The 14805-nt window shown below is 52.7% G+C and overlaps 1 protein-coding gene across 2 annotated transcripts in view; it reads left to right on the forward strand.

Annotated features, from left to right (window-relative positions):
• The window catches only part of TSPAN14 (tetraspanin 14), a 55056-nt gene that overhangs the window by 29902 nt on the left and 10349 nt on the right, over positions 1 to 14805 (forward strand). For both annotated transcript variants that reach the window (XM_077746505.1, XM_077746506.1), the window contains exon 3: positions 13006 to 13056. In XM_077746505.1, the coding sequence (XP_077602631.1) occupies positions 13006 to 13056 (51 nt within the window). The remainder of the gene's footprint in view (positions 1 to 13005; positions 13057 to 14805) is intronic.

Genomic DNA, 14805 nt, shown 5'->3' on the forward strand with positions numbered 1-14805 from the left:
CCTGGCGGCCCCGCCCCGCCTGGAGGCCCCGCCCCGCCCATGGGCCAGGTGTGTGGTGGAGGGCCACATGGCAGGCAGGCAGTCTGACACTCGGGACAGTTGCCCGCCCAGCTGTCAGTGTTGCTCTCTCCCTCCCCCAGGCTGTGCTTGCTACTACTGGCGCCTTGGCCAGAAGGTCGTCCTGCATTTTTCTGTTAGAGCGAAACTCGCTGATGCTGTGGCCGCGGGCCCACTAATGCCCCGTTTCCTCACATTCTTTCCAGAACGGATTCTTTGCTCTTGGGAAGCTTTACCAGCTTGCCCGGTAACCCCTCGGCAGCCCCAGATTCGAGTAGGGGAGTTCACCAATCCAAAGTTATAGTGAGTCCGCTTGATCGAAGGGCGCTGCAGCGTTATCGGCACTCGGCCGGATTGACGAGTGTGTGGGTGACAGTCTGTTTCTCAGTTAGTGTGCACTGGGGCAGCACAGGAGGGGACGAAAAGGAGCCGCCAGGAAAACGAGGCACAGGAGAGCTTGGCTGGGAAAAAGAGAGGGTGGCCAGACGCGTCCCAGCTGGGTCCCCGACAGTGATTTGCTGTTGTCTTCTGCACAGGAGCGTAAGTGTGGGGTGAGGCCTGAGAAGTGGGCCGCTGAGCCCTCAGGAAAGAGCACAGTGGGTGCAGCAGGGGGCACCCAGGTGCCAGCCTGGACTCTCAGCCCCACTGAGTGATGCCGAGTAGTCTTTGCGTTGTCATTGTGAAGCATCGATGGCACAGCCCTGCGGCCTGCCTCCCGAGGTTGCTGAAAGTGTATAAATCCTATGCCAAGCTTTCCGTCCTTCGAGAAGTATTCTTTTTTAAATAGAGCAAATACCAAAACCGAACAGCCTAAGGAACCCTCCATGTTCCCATCAGCTGGTTTCAACAGTTAACCAACTCATTAGCCAATCTTTTGTAATTTATATCATCCCCCACCCCCACCATCAGCATCGATCATTTTGAAGCAAAGCATAGGTTGTTTTACTTAGAGATTTTATATTTGTTTTGTTTCAACGAATTCGCAGCAAACAGCGGGGCAGGACAGGACTGCGGCTTTGCTGGCAGACCTGGGCCCAGCAGGCATTCAGACATGCAGAAGCAACCTGTCGTATCTTTGACCAGTTCTAGATGCTGGAATGAACACAAGGTTTTATTGGGCACTTGACCCCATTCAGAATTATTTGTATGCTAACACACCCGTGTAGCGTTCTAGCAGGGTTTAAAGCTTCCTCCTGGGAGTTCGGTACTGAGATTTTTTTTTCAAAGGACCGTTCATATTTGCTTGGGGTGAGAAATGTGGATAGAGCTGATGTGTGTATACAGCGTGAGCATGGGCCGGGCCTCATGCGGCTCTTCTCACAGGGCTGTCTGGGAAACAGTGCCACCAGACAGCACAGCATTGTAAGGGCACTAGCACTTTCTCCTTAAAAAAAAAAAAAAAATGTATGTGGGGTGCCTGGGTGGCTCAGTCAGTTGAGCGTCTGACTTGGCTCAGGTCATGATCTCGCTCACAGGTTCGAGCCCCACATCAGGCTCTGTGCTGATGGCTCAGAGCCTAGAGCCTGTTTCAGATTCTGTGTCTCCTTCTCTCTCTGCCCCTCCCCTCCTCACGCTGTCTCTCTCTCTCAAAATAAATAAATGTTAAAAACATCTTTTAAAAATTGCATGTATGTATGTATTATTATTATTTAAAACTTTTTTTTGTTTGTTTTATTTATTTCTGAGAGAGAGAGAGACAGACCGCGTGAGCAGGGGAGGGTCAGAGAGAGAGGGAGATACAGAATCTGAAGCAGGCTCCAGGCTCTGAGCTAGCTGTCAGCACAGAGCCCGACATGGGGCTCGAGCACATGAACCATGAGATCATGACCTGAGCTGAAGTCGGATGCTTAACTGACTGAGCCACCCAGGTGCCCCTGTATTATTTTTAAAGGGCTCCATGCCCAATATGGGGCTCTCACTCATGACGCCGAGGTCAAGAGTCTCATGCTCTACTGACTGAGCCAGTCAGGTGCCCCCCTACCTTTTTTTTTTTTCTTTTTTTTTTTTTTTAATTGTAGTCATTCTTTGGTTGTATTAGTGAGGCCTGTTTCAAGTGCAGAATATCACTTTGACTTAAGAAAATGCAAATGAAAACCGCAAGGAGATACCAACTTCCACCTGTTAGGATGGCGCTTACTAACACACGCACACTCACACACCAAAACACCGGATGTCGGTGAGGATGTGGAGAAATTGGAAGTCTTGCGGGCTGTTTGTGGGAATGTAAAATGGTACAGCCACTCTGGAAAACCGTATGGAGGCTCCTCAAAGTAAAATAGACGTACCGTACGATCCAACGATTCCACCCTTGGAGTAGACCCGAAAGAATTGAAAGCAGAGTCTCAGAGAGATGCTTGTCCACCTGTGTTCCAAGCACATTCTTCACAGCAGCCGAAAGACGTAAGCAACCCGAGCATCTACCGACAGATGAATACATCAACAAAGTGTGCTCAGTGTGTGCGATGGAATCTTTTCCAGCCTTAAAAAGGAAGGAAATTCTGACGCATGCTACAATATGGGTGAGTTTGAGGACATTATGCCAAATGAAATAAGCCCGTCACAAAAGGACAAGTACTGTGTGAGTCAACTTACGTGCAGGACCTTGCAGTCAGAGGCATCGGGACGGAAAGTAGAATGGCGGTGGCCAGGGGCCGGGGAAGGGAGTGTGGGGCGTTCATGTCCAGTAGGTACAGAGCACCAGTTTCGCAAGACGGAGGCAGAGCACAGTGCACAACGCTGTGTACTGAGTGCCACTGAGTGCCACTGAGCCGTGCTCTCGCAAATGGTTACGGCGTTTACCTTTCATGTTGTGTACACGTTCCCACATTTCAGATTACAGAGCAGTCTCCTCTGCCCTGCCGGGGAGGGGCGGCTGGGACAGGGATACTCTGCAGGCAGCACCGGCTAGAGCCCTTTTCTTTGTTCTCACCCCACCTGGTTCCAAAAAGAATCCGAGCTCTCTTGGTTTTGCCGAGTGAATCCTCTGGAGGGAACGATGCAGCTGATGTCTGCGGCCCCAGGATGGCTTCCCACCGTGGCATCGAGTTCAGTCTGCAGAGGTTCAGGTAAAGCGCTTGCCTGGATCGGTTTCAGAGGCGGATTAAAAGTGGAGAACCGAGGCCCCCTGGGGTGCCGACACCAAGCCTGTGTTACGTGGACTGGAGAGCCCTTTGCCACTGGCCACCCTGGAGACTCGGGCAGGTCTGGGCTGCAGCCTCCCTGCTTGTGAAGGGCGGGGATTGGCTTCTGAGCCCCACGGGCAGCCCGTTTCTATGTGACAGGAGAGCCGTGGGCATCTGCACTCTGTGACCAGCGTGGCTTCAGGTGCCTTCCTTCAGAGTGACAAAGGCCTCCCGTGAGTAGGGTGAAAATGTAATTTATGGCTCGAGTTGGAAACTTCTAAGAGTGAGAGAGAGCTTAGTAAGAGTACTCCCGGAAGAACGGATGCCTCCCAGGACCGTCCCAGGGAAACCAGGCTGTGCGGTCACCCTGGCTGAGAGGCGAAGCGAGTCTGCTGGGGAAGGACTGAACCGTCAGCGCCCTCCCCCTGCCCCTGGCATCTTTGTGGGGGAGGGTTGTCTTCTCTGTGTCTGGACTTGACTGTGCTCCTCCTTTGATAGCAGACTCCCCACATCCTGCATGAGCTAATGTTTCTAGATCACTCTGACTGATGGAGAATCGCCCTTATTTGAGTTGAACTCTGTCCGTGTAACACCAGACGCCAAGGCCTGACCCCCGGTCTCAGTGTGGTTTCTCTGCTTCTATCTCTGGGTGATTAAGTGCAATCAAAAAGGGGGAAGTCCAGGGGCGCCTGGGTGGCTCAGTTGGGTAAGCGTCCGACTTGGCTCGGGTCATGATCTCATAGTTTGTGGGTTCGGATCCCATATCGGTCTCTGCCGAAAGTGTGGAACCTGCTTGGCGCGCGCGCTCTCTCTCTCTCTCTCTCTCTCTCTCTGCGTCTATGCCCTTCTCCACTTGTACTCTCTCTCTTTCAAAAATAAACAATTAAAAAAAGGAAAGTCTAGTGTTTTAATAATGTGCAGTGTATTTTTGCTGTCACTGATGAGAAGTGGTACCCTGTTTCTCTTAACGTGTTATTTAACAAACTTGTAATTGCATGGGAATTCTAGAAGCATACCCAAGGTACCCTTGCCTTACCCAGTTCCCTCCTCAGGCTCCTTCTGTCTGCAGTCACCTGTGGTCTCCCATCTTTGTGAGAGCACCCTTGAAGTCATGAGGTCTGTGTTTTCACATCAGCATTCCCCAGCCTAGAACATTCTGGGTCGCCGCAGAGTCCTCCTGATTGTAGTTTTGGAAATTCCCATATTGGACATTTCGGTTGTTTCCAATTTTTATTTTACTATCCTAGATAAGGATGCAGTGATTAGTTGGGTGTAATACAGATTCCTCCCTTTGGGCAGGGCAGGGAAATTATTTGCTGGGATAGATTCCCAGGAGTGAGATTAAATGGGTCAGAAGGTGTGTATGCTGTTTTGACCTGACTGACATATTTATTCAGGCAAAACTGCTTCTCTAGAAAGGGCTGCTCCAGTTCATAGGAAATAGACTGCCTTATCTCTTGGCACATGGGGTCTGTGAGTGTTTTTTCTCCTACATTTGCACTTACCGAGTCAGAGGGCAAGATTGCTTAATCTGAGATTCCACCAGAACACCCCGATGCTTACTCCGGGTAGGGCTCGGCTCCTGATCTCACTTGAGCGCGTGGGAGGCTGGGACCACAGCAGGGATTTCGGAGGAAGGGCTGTTCATGGGGCTCTGCGGTCGTCGCCCAGCGCATGCGATCCCTGCGTGCTCACTGGGTAGTATCCAATCTGGGTAGCTGGTGGCATGTAGAACTGCTCTGTCTTGTATGCAGGGCTGCCCTCCTACCTTGGTTGTACCTTCTTCTTCTTTTCCAGAAACACTTTTTAAAATATCACCTCTGTTGAGCTGTAGATTCAATAGATTAATATTTACTCACTTCAAGTACAGTCGCATGAGTTGATGGCTGTATACTCCACATAACCGCCATCTCCCCAGTGGAGACAGAAAACCTTTCTAGCACTTCAGACACTTCCCTGTGCTCCTCTGCTGCCATTCCCTCGTTCCCCTTCCTCACACAACCGTCCGTCTGCTGTCTGTCATTCTTAGAACGGACTCTCTCACCTGACTGCTTTTAGTTTAGGTCATGTTTCTCCGTTGCTCTTCTGTTTTTAGTTTCATTGATGTCTTTAAAGATTTAAAAAATTATTTTATTAAATTATTTTTTGTTAAAAAATTTTGTTTAATGTTTAGTCATTTTTGAGAGAGAGAGACAGTGTGAGCAGGGGAAGGGCAGAGAGAGGGGGAAACACAGAAGCTGAAGCAGGCTCCAGGCTCTGAGCTGTCAGCACAGAGCCCGATGTGGGGCTCAAACCCATGAACCACAAGATAATGACGTGAGCTGAAGTTGGACACTTAACTGACTGAGCCACCTAGGCACCCCTAAAATTTTTTTTAAGTGTTTGTTTATTTTTGAGAGAGAGGGCACGATTGGGGGAGGGGCAGAGAGAGCCAGAGACACAGAATCTGAAGCAGGCTCTGGGCTCTGAGCTGTCATCACAGAGCCCAGGGCTCTGACTCATGAACTGTGAGATCGTGACCTGAGCCAAAGTCGGAGGCTTAACCGACTGAGCCACCCAGGGGCCCCAGGTTTGAATAATTCCTATTGCTTTGTCTTCAAGTTGACTCATCTTTTTTTCCATAGTGTCTAATTGTTATTGCTATCCAGTGAATTCTTGATGTCCACAGTGTTATATTTTCTATTTCTAATGGTTCCATTTGGATTTTCTGTCTTCTGTTTCTTTTCCTCATTATGTTTATGTTTCCCTTTAAGTCCCTGACAGTATGTACAATATCTGTGTTATTTAAAAAAATTATTAAAGATTTTAAAAAAGGTTTTATTTGCTTTGAGAGAGAGCAAGAGAGAATGAGTGGGTGAGGGGCAGAGAGAGAGGGAGAGAGAGAATCCCAAACAGGCTCTGCACCACCAGCCGGCAGCTGGACACAGGGCTTGAACCTAGGAACCATGAGATCATGACCTAAGCTGAAATCACAAGTTGGACCTTTAACTGACTGAGCCACCCAGATGCCCCTACAATATCTGTTTTAAATTCTTAGCTAATTCCATCTTCTCTGTCATGTTTGTGGCTTTTTCTAGTTACTGAATATTTGTCTAGTAGCTTTTGATTAGATGCTAGATGCAATTTTTCCACTTAAGCAATCCTCTGTTTGGTCAGCTCAGGCTGCCATAACAAAATACCATAGACGTGCTGACTTAAATGACAGAAGTTTAATGTCTCACATTTCTAGAGGCTGGAAGTCTGAGTTCAGCCTGGTTGGGTTCTGGGGATAGTTTCTCGCTGGCTTCCAGATGGCCGCCTTCTTGCTGTGTCTACAGGGCAGAGAGAGCTCTGTTCTCTCTTCCTCTTATAAGGATACTAATCATGGTGGCCCCATCCTCATTACCTCATTTAACCCTAATTACCTCCCAAAGGCCCACCTCCAAACACCATCATGTTGGGAATTAGGGCATCAGCATTGGAATTTGGGGAGACACAAACATTCAAGCCATAACACTGCATTAACAGTGTAGTATCTTCGGAATCTGGCATTTTTTTGTTCAATATTCTGTGTGAGACTCATTCGTGCCATTGTATGTAGTTGTAGATCATTGGTTCTCACTGTTATATAATATTCCATTGTGGGACTGTATCATTTGGAATTTTTTTTTTTACAGTTGTAGGCTGCTATGACCTGTGCAGGTAATACAAAACAATACCAGGTTGGAGACACGAATTATAGGGATGCCCTGGGGTTGGTGTGGCTGAGCAAAAGGAAATCCTGCCTTTCGTTCTGCGGTCCAGATGGTTCTAGTGTGATAGTTGAGTGCGGGACTTGGCAGACGACAGCTTTGCAAGCCTGGCTCCCTGCCTGTTTTTGCACATACAACTTGATTGGAACACAGCCCTGCCCATTCATTTACGTATTATCTATGGCTGCTTTCCTGCTATAAAAGCAGAGCTGAGTAGTTGAAAACAGAGATCATCCAGCACAAAGCTGAAGATATTTACTCTCTGGCCCTTTGCAGAAATGTCATCTGCTGGCCTCACTATTTTGGTTTTCTGTCCACTGTTAATCACTGAGCTGTGCCAGCAACAGCAGAGCCTTGGGAGAAGGTGAGGCTGAGGCTGGCTTGGGGTTCCTTTCAAAGGAACACAGTCTGATTCCTGGGCGGGGCTTGGTGGGGGAGGGCTGTCTGTTATCAGGAAACTCAGAGACATCTGTGGAAACTGCCCCCAGAGTCCTCTGGGTAGTCCTTACTTCTCCTCACCGGGGCCCCTAGCATGTGTTTACTGGCTGTGCTGGGAAGGGCACACATGCTTCTTATTTTCAGAACCGCCCTTCCGGCAGGAGGAAAAGCTGGTGTGTGATAGCTGTGTGACCCTGCACGAGGCACTCCTGCCTGGCCCTGTTTCCCTCCATAATGAGAAAGCTGGCCACCAGCATCCCTTCCGGCTCCCAGACCTTCCAGGCTCCCGCTGAGAAGTGGCTTAGTTTAGCCTCTCTGAACGTGGGACTACTTGGAAGTGGCATCCCTGCACTGCTGAGGGTTCAGAGTGGCCACAGTCTTGGCGGCGTGAGGCTTCCTAACCCCACAGATAATCCTGAGACTCACCCTCAGCAGCCTGGGCTTCCAGGGTGAGGTTGGGTCTAGTGCGTGTGCCCTCTGGCGTTCTTTCTGGCAAATAACTTGTATCGTTAACATCTCAAGTGACTGCAAGCATCTCTGGCTTTCTCAGAACTCACCAGTTCTAGAGTCAGAATCTCCTGTTCTGGAAAGCACCGGAACCACCATGGGGTGTCCATCCGGCATGATCTGTGATGGCAAAGCTTAGGCAGCGGGAGGTGTACGGGCTTTTGGAGACTATTGGTTTCCCAACTGCTCAGTTTTACAGATGGGCAAACTGAGGTCCATGAGAGGGATGGCTTGCTCAAAGCCACAGGGTGAATTAGAAACAGAGCTTAAATTCTCTTATAGCTTCTTCCACTCTCTGTCCCGTTTTCTTTCCATCATTCTTATATTGCTTCAAATTTAAAGCCTCCAGAGATCCTGTTTCCCTAAACTCTTAATTCACCGTTGTCTCCTGAGACCCAATAAAACAGATGCCTCTGGAAAGGAGGACTTTGTCTCAGGACAGAGTCTTGAGCTGGGAGTTATTGGGGGTTGGGCACAGAGAGAGAGTCTTCAGTCTGGCAAATGCTGGTGGCATCTGGAAGGCCCCTCAATGCCTCTGCTCTGCTCCCCTCCCCCACAGGAGGGCCAGGCTCAGTTGGATTGGCTGTATACCCTGGGGTAAGCACGTCATGGGTGGCCCTTAGAACCCTCCTGTGACCCAGGAGGGGTCATCCCCATTTTGCAGAGGAAGTCACGGGCACAGAGGAGCTCCTGGGCTTGGCGTGAAGTCCTTGTCTCCCAGAAGTTGCAGAGTGGAGACTAAAACTGGGACCAGCTGACCAGTGCCATTTGTTGAGCACAGGTCTGGTCTGCTTCAAGTCTGGCTCCCTCTCGGCTTTCCTTCTGGATTTTTCTCTGGGACTCCCACAGGCGTCCCTGTGAATGTCAGCCTTTGACAGCCAGAGGATTTGCGAGAACCAGAAGCCAAGTAGGGCAGAGCCTGGTGCTGGTGGTTGGCCTGGAGCTCACTGCACAGAGGCCTCTGGGACCCGCAAGAGTTGCTCAAGTATGTCGACACACAGCGAAATGCAGTCTTGCGAGAGGCTGAGGCCACTCAGTTGTGGGTGATCAGTGGCTGCTTTTGAGCTTCTTGGTGTCGGAACCCTCCTCCCGTCCAGCAGGGCCTGGCCAGCTGTCTACACCTACACTGTCACTTGAACGTGCGTGCGTGAGGTGCCCTGGGCTTGCTCACGTTGTGAGTGGATTCTGGGTGGCTTCCCGCCCGAGTGCTCCAAGAGGTCCCCTCCCCTTCTTCCGTAGGTGGGCCCTTTACCTAAGGTGGAGAGGTCAGGAGTACTTACAGCGACGACCAGAGAGGCCCTGCTCCCTGGCCACCCACTCTAGTTGGGGCATAGAATGATCCTCACTCCCTGAGGAGACAGGTGGTTGGCTTCCGCGTCGCACAGCCCAGAGCCCCTTCCGCGGAACTCCCGTGCCCTCGGGCCCCTGTGCCCAGGTGGAGGGCTCGGCTGCTGCTTGCCCCTTCTGGCCTGGGTGGCCGCCCTGTGGGCGGGGGGATAACGTGTTGGCAGGAGCGCCAGAGACGCCCAGGGTCGGTTCTGACTCTGCCGCCAGCCAGCTGTGTGTCTTTGGGCAAAGAACCGAATCGCTCTGCCTCTGAGCTTTCCTGTTTGAAAAATGGGGGTAATTGTCCGAATGCTATGCGGTGTGGAAGGGGCCCTTTAAGTGTATGAAGCGTGTAACACAGGAAAGAGCGGTCCTACTTGGCATGACGACCGCAGCGGTGTGTGTACCTCATGGTCCAAGGCCGGCCTCCCTTTGGGCTTAGCAGGAATTAGGCCCCATCCTTCGGGAGGGAATTTGATCGGGTCATAAAAGAGAGACAAAGAAGGGTACTCGGAGTCTGGAAAGCGCCCAGCTGAACTGTCCCCCCAGATGGTTGGCAGCCGGGGACAGCAGCCCTGCCCCACGGGCCGTCTGCCCCAGCGAGACCCAGGGAAGAGGCCCCGTTGGAAGCTGGGTGAAGCTGGCAAGTGTCCTGGCCTGGTTCTTTCACGGGGCTGTCAGGTGAGCTCCCAGACAGGCCACTTCCCCTGTCTGGTCCTTCCTCAGTCTCCTCGTCTCTAGAATGACTTTTGGCCCCCAGAGTTCCTGCCTGGGGCCTGTGTTCACGGAGCCTGCGATCTAACACGTGACCCCACCGCCCCGCCGGTTCCTGTCTTTCTGGTGCAAGTTAACTTTAGTTCTTTCTTTAAAACAGAGTGGAACAAACCATGAGCCCTTTTCTTAGCGACTGGTCATTGTGAGAGAAGGGAACCTGAGCCTCAGGGCAAGGGAGCCGGCAGCATCTCAGCCCGGGCTCTTCCAGGGCAGGATCCTCTCACCGTCTCCCGTGGGGCCAGGTAGTAGGTAGGCTGTCATGGAAAGTGGTTAGGCAGGGGCGCAGGGAAGGACAAGCCTCCAGGCCCTGTCCGGATCCTAATGCCTCTGAAGGGATTGATCATGGACTTGGGCCAGGCTGGGCTTTGGCTTGACCCTCATTTGCTCTGAGTACATTTGGAGGGAATGAGACCTGGGAGCACGTCTGGGAGGAGGGCTGGAGACCACGGGCAAGAACGACACTGGTCTTGGAGCCCTGGTGACTCCCTCACTTGTGCCCAGTCTGTACCTAAAAGAGCCAAGTCCTTCTCCACGTTCTTGGGATACGACCCTGAGCAAAACAGAAAGCATCTCTGGGCTTAAGCGGGAGAGACATAGTAGACAGATATACAGCCCGTGTGGTCTATGGGAAGTGCCACGAAGAATGTCCAGCAGGAAAGGAGGTCAGGACTGAAGGATGGGGGGCTGTCCACCAAGGATGGGGGAGGGAGGTGTCTCTCGAGGGCAAATTGAGGAGACCTGAGTGAAGTGAGGGAGCAAGCCCAAAAGGGACATGGAGGAACATTCTAGGCTAAGGGAAGGGATGAATTTGGCAGGTTCCAGAAACAGTAACAATGCCAGGGTGGCCCGGAGAGTAGTCGTATGGGCCAAAGTCTGGCTGCCGAGGCCCTCGGGGGTCACGGCAAGGAGTCTGAATTTTATTCTAAGTATGAAAGGAAGTAACTTGGAGAGTTTTGAGGAGGGGAGTTGCCTGATCTGTATTTTTAAATGATTCCTCTAGTTGCTTAGGGACCTGTGAGGAGGCCCCTGGAGGATCCAGACCTGCAGGGGTGGAGCATGGGCAGGTGGAGCAGAGAGTCAGGGAGAAAGCCAGTCAGGTGCACTACGGATTGAAGGGTGAATGGGAGTCAGGGAGAAAGAGGCATCAAGCATGAGGTTTAGGTCTTCCTATCTAAACAACGGAGTAGGTGGCGTGGGACCATTTAATGAGAAGGGGAAGAGTTGGCAGGGGCTGGGACTGGGAGAGCAAGGCTCCATCGTGGGGCGTGTTAGGACTGAAATGTTGTCACCTGTCATATGTGGACAGGTCATGTGGACGTAGGGTATTTGATCTGGAAGCAGCTATGGCTGGAGATTGGGATTTGCGGGTCAGCTGTGTAGAGATGGTGTTTCAGGCCGTGTGAATTAGGGCCTCATCTAGAGGACAGAGGGAAGGGCAAGGAATCCCTGACTGAGGTCCTCGTAGGAGGAGGAGCCCGCAGGAGAGGCTGAGGAATCGTGCCCCCAAGCCAAGCGCCTTAAGGCAGGAGGGAACAACCAGCTGCGTCTGGTCAGGTCAAATAAAGGAAAAAAAAAACCAGAAGACTTGACCTCCACCTTTGGCAGGAGGGTAAGTCACTGGGGGCCTTGAGGAATGGCGGGAGGGAAGCCTACAGGATTCAGTGGGCAGTGATGGGTCCCCTTGGGGCATAAGACACTTGGGGAGAGAAAGGAAGTGGTTACGCACCCCCATTGAGAAAAACAAAGGCCTCCAGCAACTAGTTGATTCAGCAGGAAGACGGAAAGGTAGAAAACCCAGCATGGAGCACAGGGGACTGTGTGTCACTCCCTGGACTGTGAGCCCCAGCCGGGCTGTAGGGCTTTGCCTGCAGGCCCTGGAGCTGCCCTTAGGATGTACTCGCACAGCACTCGGGTCTTGGCCCTTCTCCACGGAGTGGTGTTTCCATCTCGGCCCTCTTGGGGCCTGTGTTCTGCTTTGTAAAGCAGGCAGATCAGGGCCAGGCAGGGCGTCCGCACAGAGGGCCCACAGACTGCCGTGGGAACCAGCAGCGAGGGGTCTGTGAACTCTTGGAAATTCCATCCAGAATATTGGGCACGGAAGCATTTTCTGAAGGTGGTCTGTGTTTCCAAAGAGGTTGAGACCTCCCGGGGCCTTCTTTAAAGGGCCTCTGCTTCCCTCTCCAGCCCCCTGGGGCCCGCCGGCAACCAAGGAGGCAGGAATGGCTTAATGGGTGAGAATACAGGGGAGTCCTAGACAGACCTAGCCCTGCTGTTTAGATCGCGAGGTACTGACGATGCCGGTGTGGTGTAAAATACTTCTGCAGAAAAATCAGCTACATTTTCGGAGACCAAGTGTTTTGTTTCATATGGAAAATCTCTGGTTTAGGAACCTGTGTGGTGTTGCATGGGGGGCGGGGGGGGCTTTTCCTGGGGGGAATGCATTATATGGCACAGGCCTATTTTAATTCAGTAACTAATAACCCAGGAACTAATAACACAGGGCACACATGTGCCCCGTGCAGAGCGTAGGTGCCCCTGGCTCTGCCTCCCCCACAGCGGTGCCCAGTCCTACGGAAAGAGGCTCCCCTGCTCCAGAAGCCTGTGAACGCATCTGGGGGGCTGTCGCAGAGGGCAATGTCATCTTATACCACAGATTGTGTGTTGAAATGAGCTGGGGGGCTTTCAGCGTGTGGAGGAGACTGGGCAGGACCCAATGTCTCCGCATAGTCTTTGCAGGCAGACTCTGCTCTGAGATCTTCACCTCTGCTCTCTGGAGCACGGGGACCACAGGGTTCAGGTTTGTCTAAATGTCCAGGGAAGGTAGATGTGGGTCATCCCAAAAACCTTGCCGCCCCTTTGCTCTGGAGTGGAGTTCCTGTCCCCTGCAGGGACAGACGGCTTGTCTTGCCCCTGTTCTGCCTGCCTGGATAGGAGCCGGGAGCATCCCTTGACTAGCAGTGTGGACGTTCCTCTAAGAAGCACGTTCATGGGGCTCCTTTGGGAGCTGACTAACTCTCTCCCTCTCTCCCTCCTTTCCCTCCTCCCCCCAGTTGGCTGGAGTTGTTTTCCTTGGAGTCGGACTGTGGGCATGGAGCGAAAAGGTAAGCGTCCCTGTGGCGGCGACCCTGAGCGTCAGGTAGCCCAGACCAGGTTGGTTCAGCTTAAATTGTTCCTTCCTCCAGACGCCTCCCCGACAAACGTTTCTTGCACATGGTTATGGTCTGTAGCCATCAGTCATCACAGAGCCAGCCCTCGGAGATCGTTCCTGAGCTTGTGACGGAAACTCCTGGGGTCCTGCGTCTGGCTCTCCTTCCCTATGGCGGGGGTCGCTGCTCGAGGCCAGGGCTGGGCTGGTTGGGTATTTGAGCTCCATGTGTGCGGGGAGCCCTCTCTCCTGTTGCCAGGAGCCTTACACAGCGCGGGGGCTTGTCTGCAGCTGTGTCCAGGGCCGGGCCGGGGCCACCTTCTGCTCTTGTCTGTGCCTCTGGGAGCCAGCAGGTCCTTGAACACAGTGGTGTTTATTCCTGAAGTTCTTGCCCTGAGATCAAGGAGCAGGGCTGTGTTCACACGCCCCCTGGGCACCCTGTGGGGCAGCAGAGGCAGGTCTTTACATACCTGTGAACCTCCTCACCCTGCCTGTGCAAGGGGGGTGAGGTGGGGAGAGTGGGCTCTTACTGTCTGGAAGGACAGGGCAGTTGAAACTCTAAGAGGGGCTGAGACCTGTGAGCTGCCGTACCACTTTATGCTCTGCGGGGGTGTGCGTGCTGGGGAGGTAGCGAGAGAGCTGGAGAGGACCCTCAGTACAGGGAGGGTGGAAGAGGGGAGAGGGAAGGAGCCAGGTGGACTGGACCAGGCTCCTGATTGGGAACTAGAGCACCGTCTTGAGGCTCATGCCCAGGACCACCCTCTCTGTTCCTTCAGTGGACCCTTCCTTTGCTTTATGGAGAAGGAGGCATGGGCAGTGAGATCTCTGGGCTTTCTTGCCGTGGCCTTAGGAACTGAATACGGCCTGCCTTTGGTTTTGGGTATCTTCAGGGTGGCCTGTGAACCCCTAAAGGGCAGGAGCTGAGGGGCAATGTCACTTTGCCCTACTGACAAACCCTGCAAGCCCGCGCAAACTGTGACTCCTAGTGCCACCGTGTGGCCACCGCCTGCACAGCAGCAGCTCCCCTGGCTGAACCCCCAGCAGAGAGGCCTGGCTACGCCTGCTCTTTAACTGCTCTGTCGGTTGTGGGTCACACTAGCCACACGTGCTGTGTGTATTTAAACTTGTTAGAATGAAACACGAATGAAAATTCAGTTCCTCAGTTCCACTCAGGTGCTCAGTGGCACGGGTGACCGGTGGTTGCCATTTTGGACAGTGCACATGTAGGAACCTCTCATCGTCACCAAAGGTTTTTACGGACAGAGTTGCCTTCGTCGGCCTTCAGTGGGTGTTTTCCACAAGAGTGTTCATGCTGAAGCTGTTTTCACCTCAGAATAGTGGGCTTCTCCATGAGTTGAGTGCAGAGTAAACTGCCAAATGGCCAGGGTGAGGCCCTAAGGTGCCTTGACCAAAAGCCATAGGGTTCCCCGGGCACCCCTTCCCCACTCCAGGTCTGGCATAGGCACCCTGCTGGCTACAAAAGAAGCGTGGGGTCCGGCAGGTCAGAACTCATAGCCAAAGTGGAGCCCCAGAATGCTCCATGTGAGGGTCCTGGGAGCCGAGGTGGGCAGGGATCTCGGGGCAGGGGTCTGTGATCTCTGTGCTCTGGTCTGGCTTTTAGTAGGAGGACTGAGCCTCAGAAGACAGGTCCCTGTCCTCATTTTAGCTCTGGACACAATCCAGCTCCCAGCCCCCCCCCCCCCCC

The sequence above is a fragment of the Crocuta crocuta genome, unplaced genomic scaffold, assembly GCF_008692635.1.
Source record: "Crocuta crocuta isolate KB4526 unplaced genomic scaffold, BGI_CrCroc_1.0 scaffold28, whole genome shotgun sequence".
NCBI lineage: Eukaryota > Metazoa > Chordata > Mammalia > Carnivora > Hyaenidae > Crocuta > Crocuta crocuta.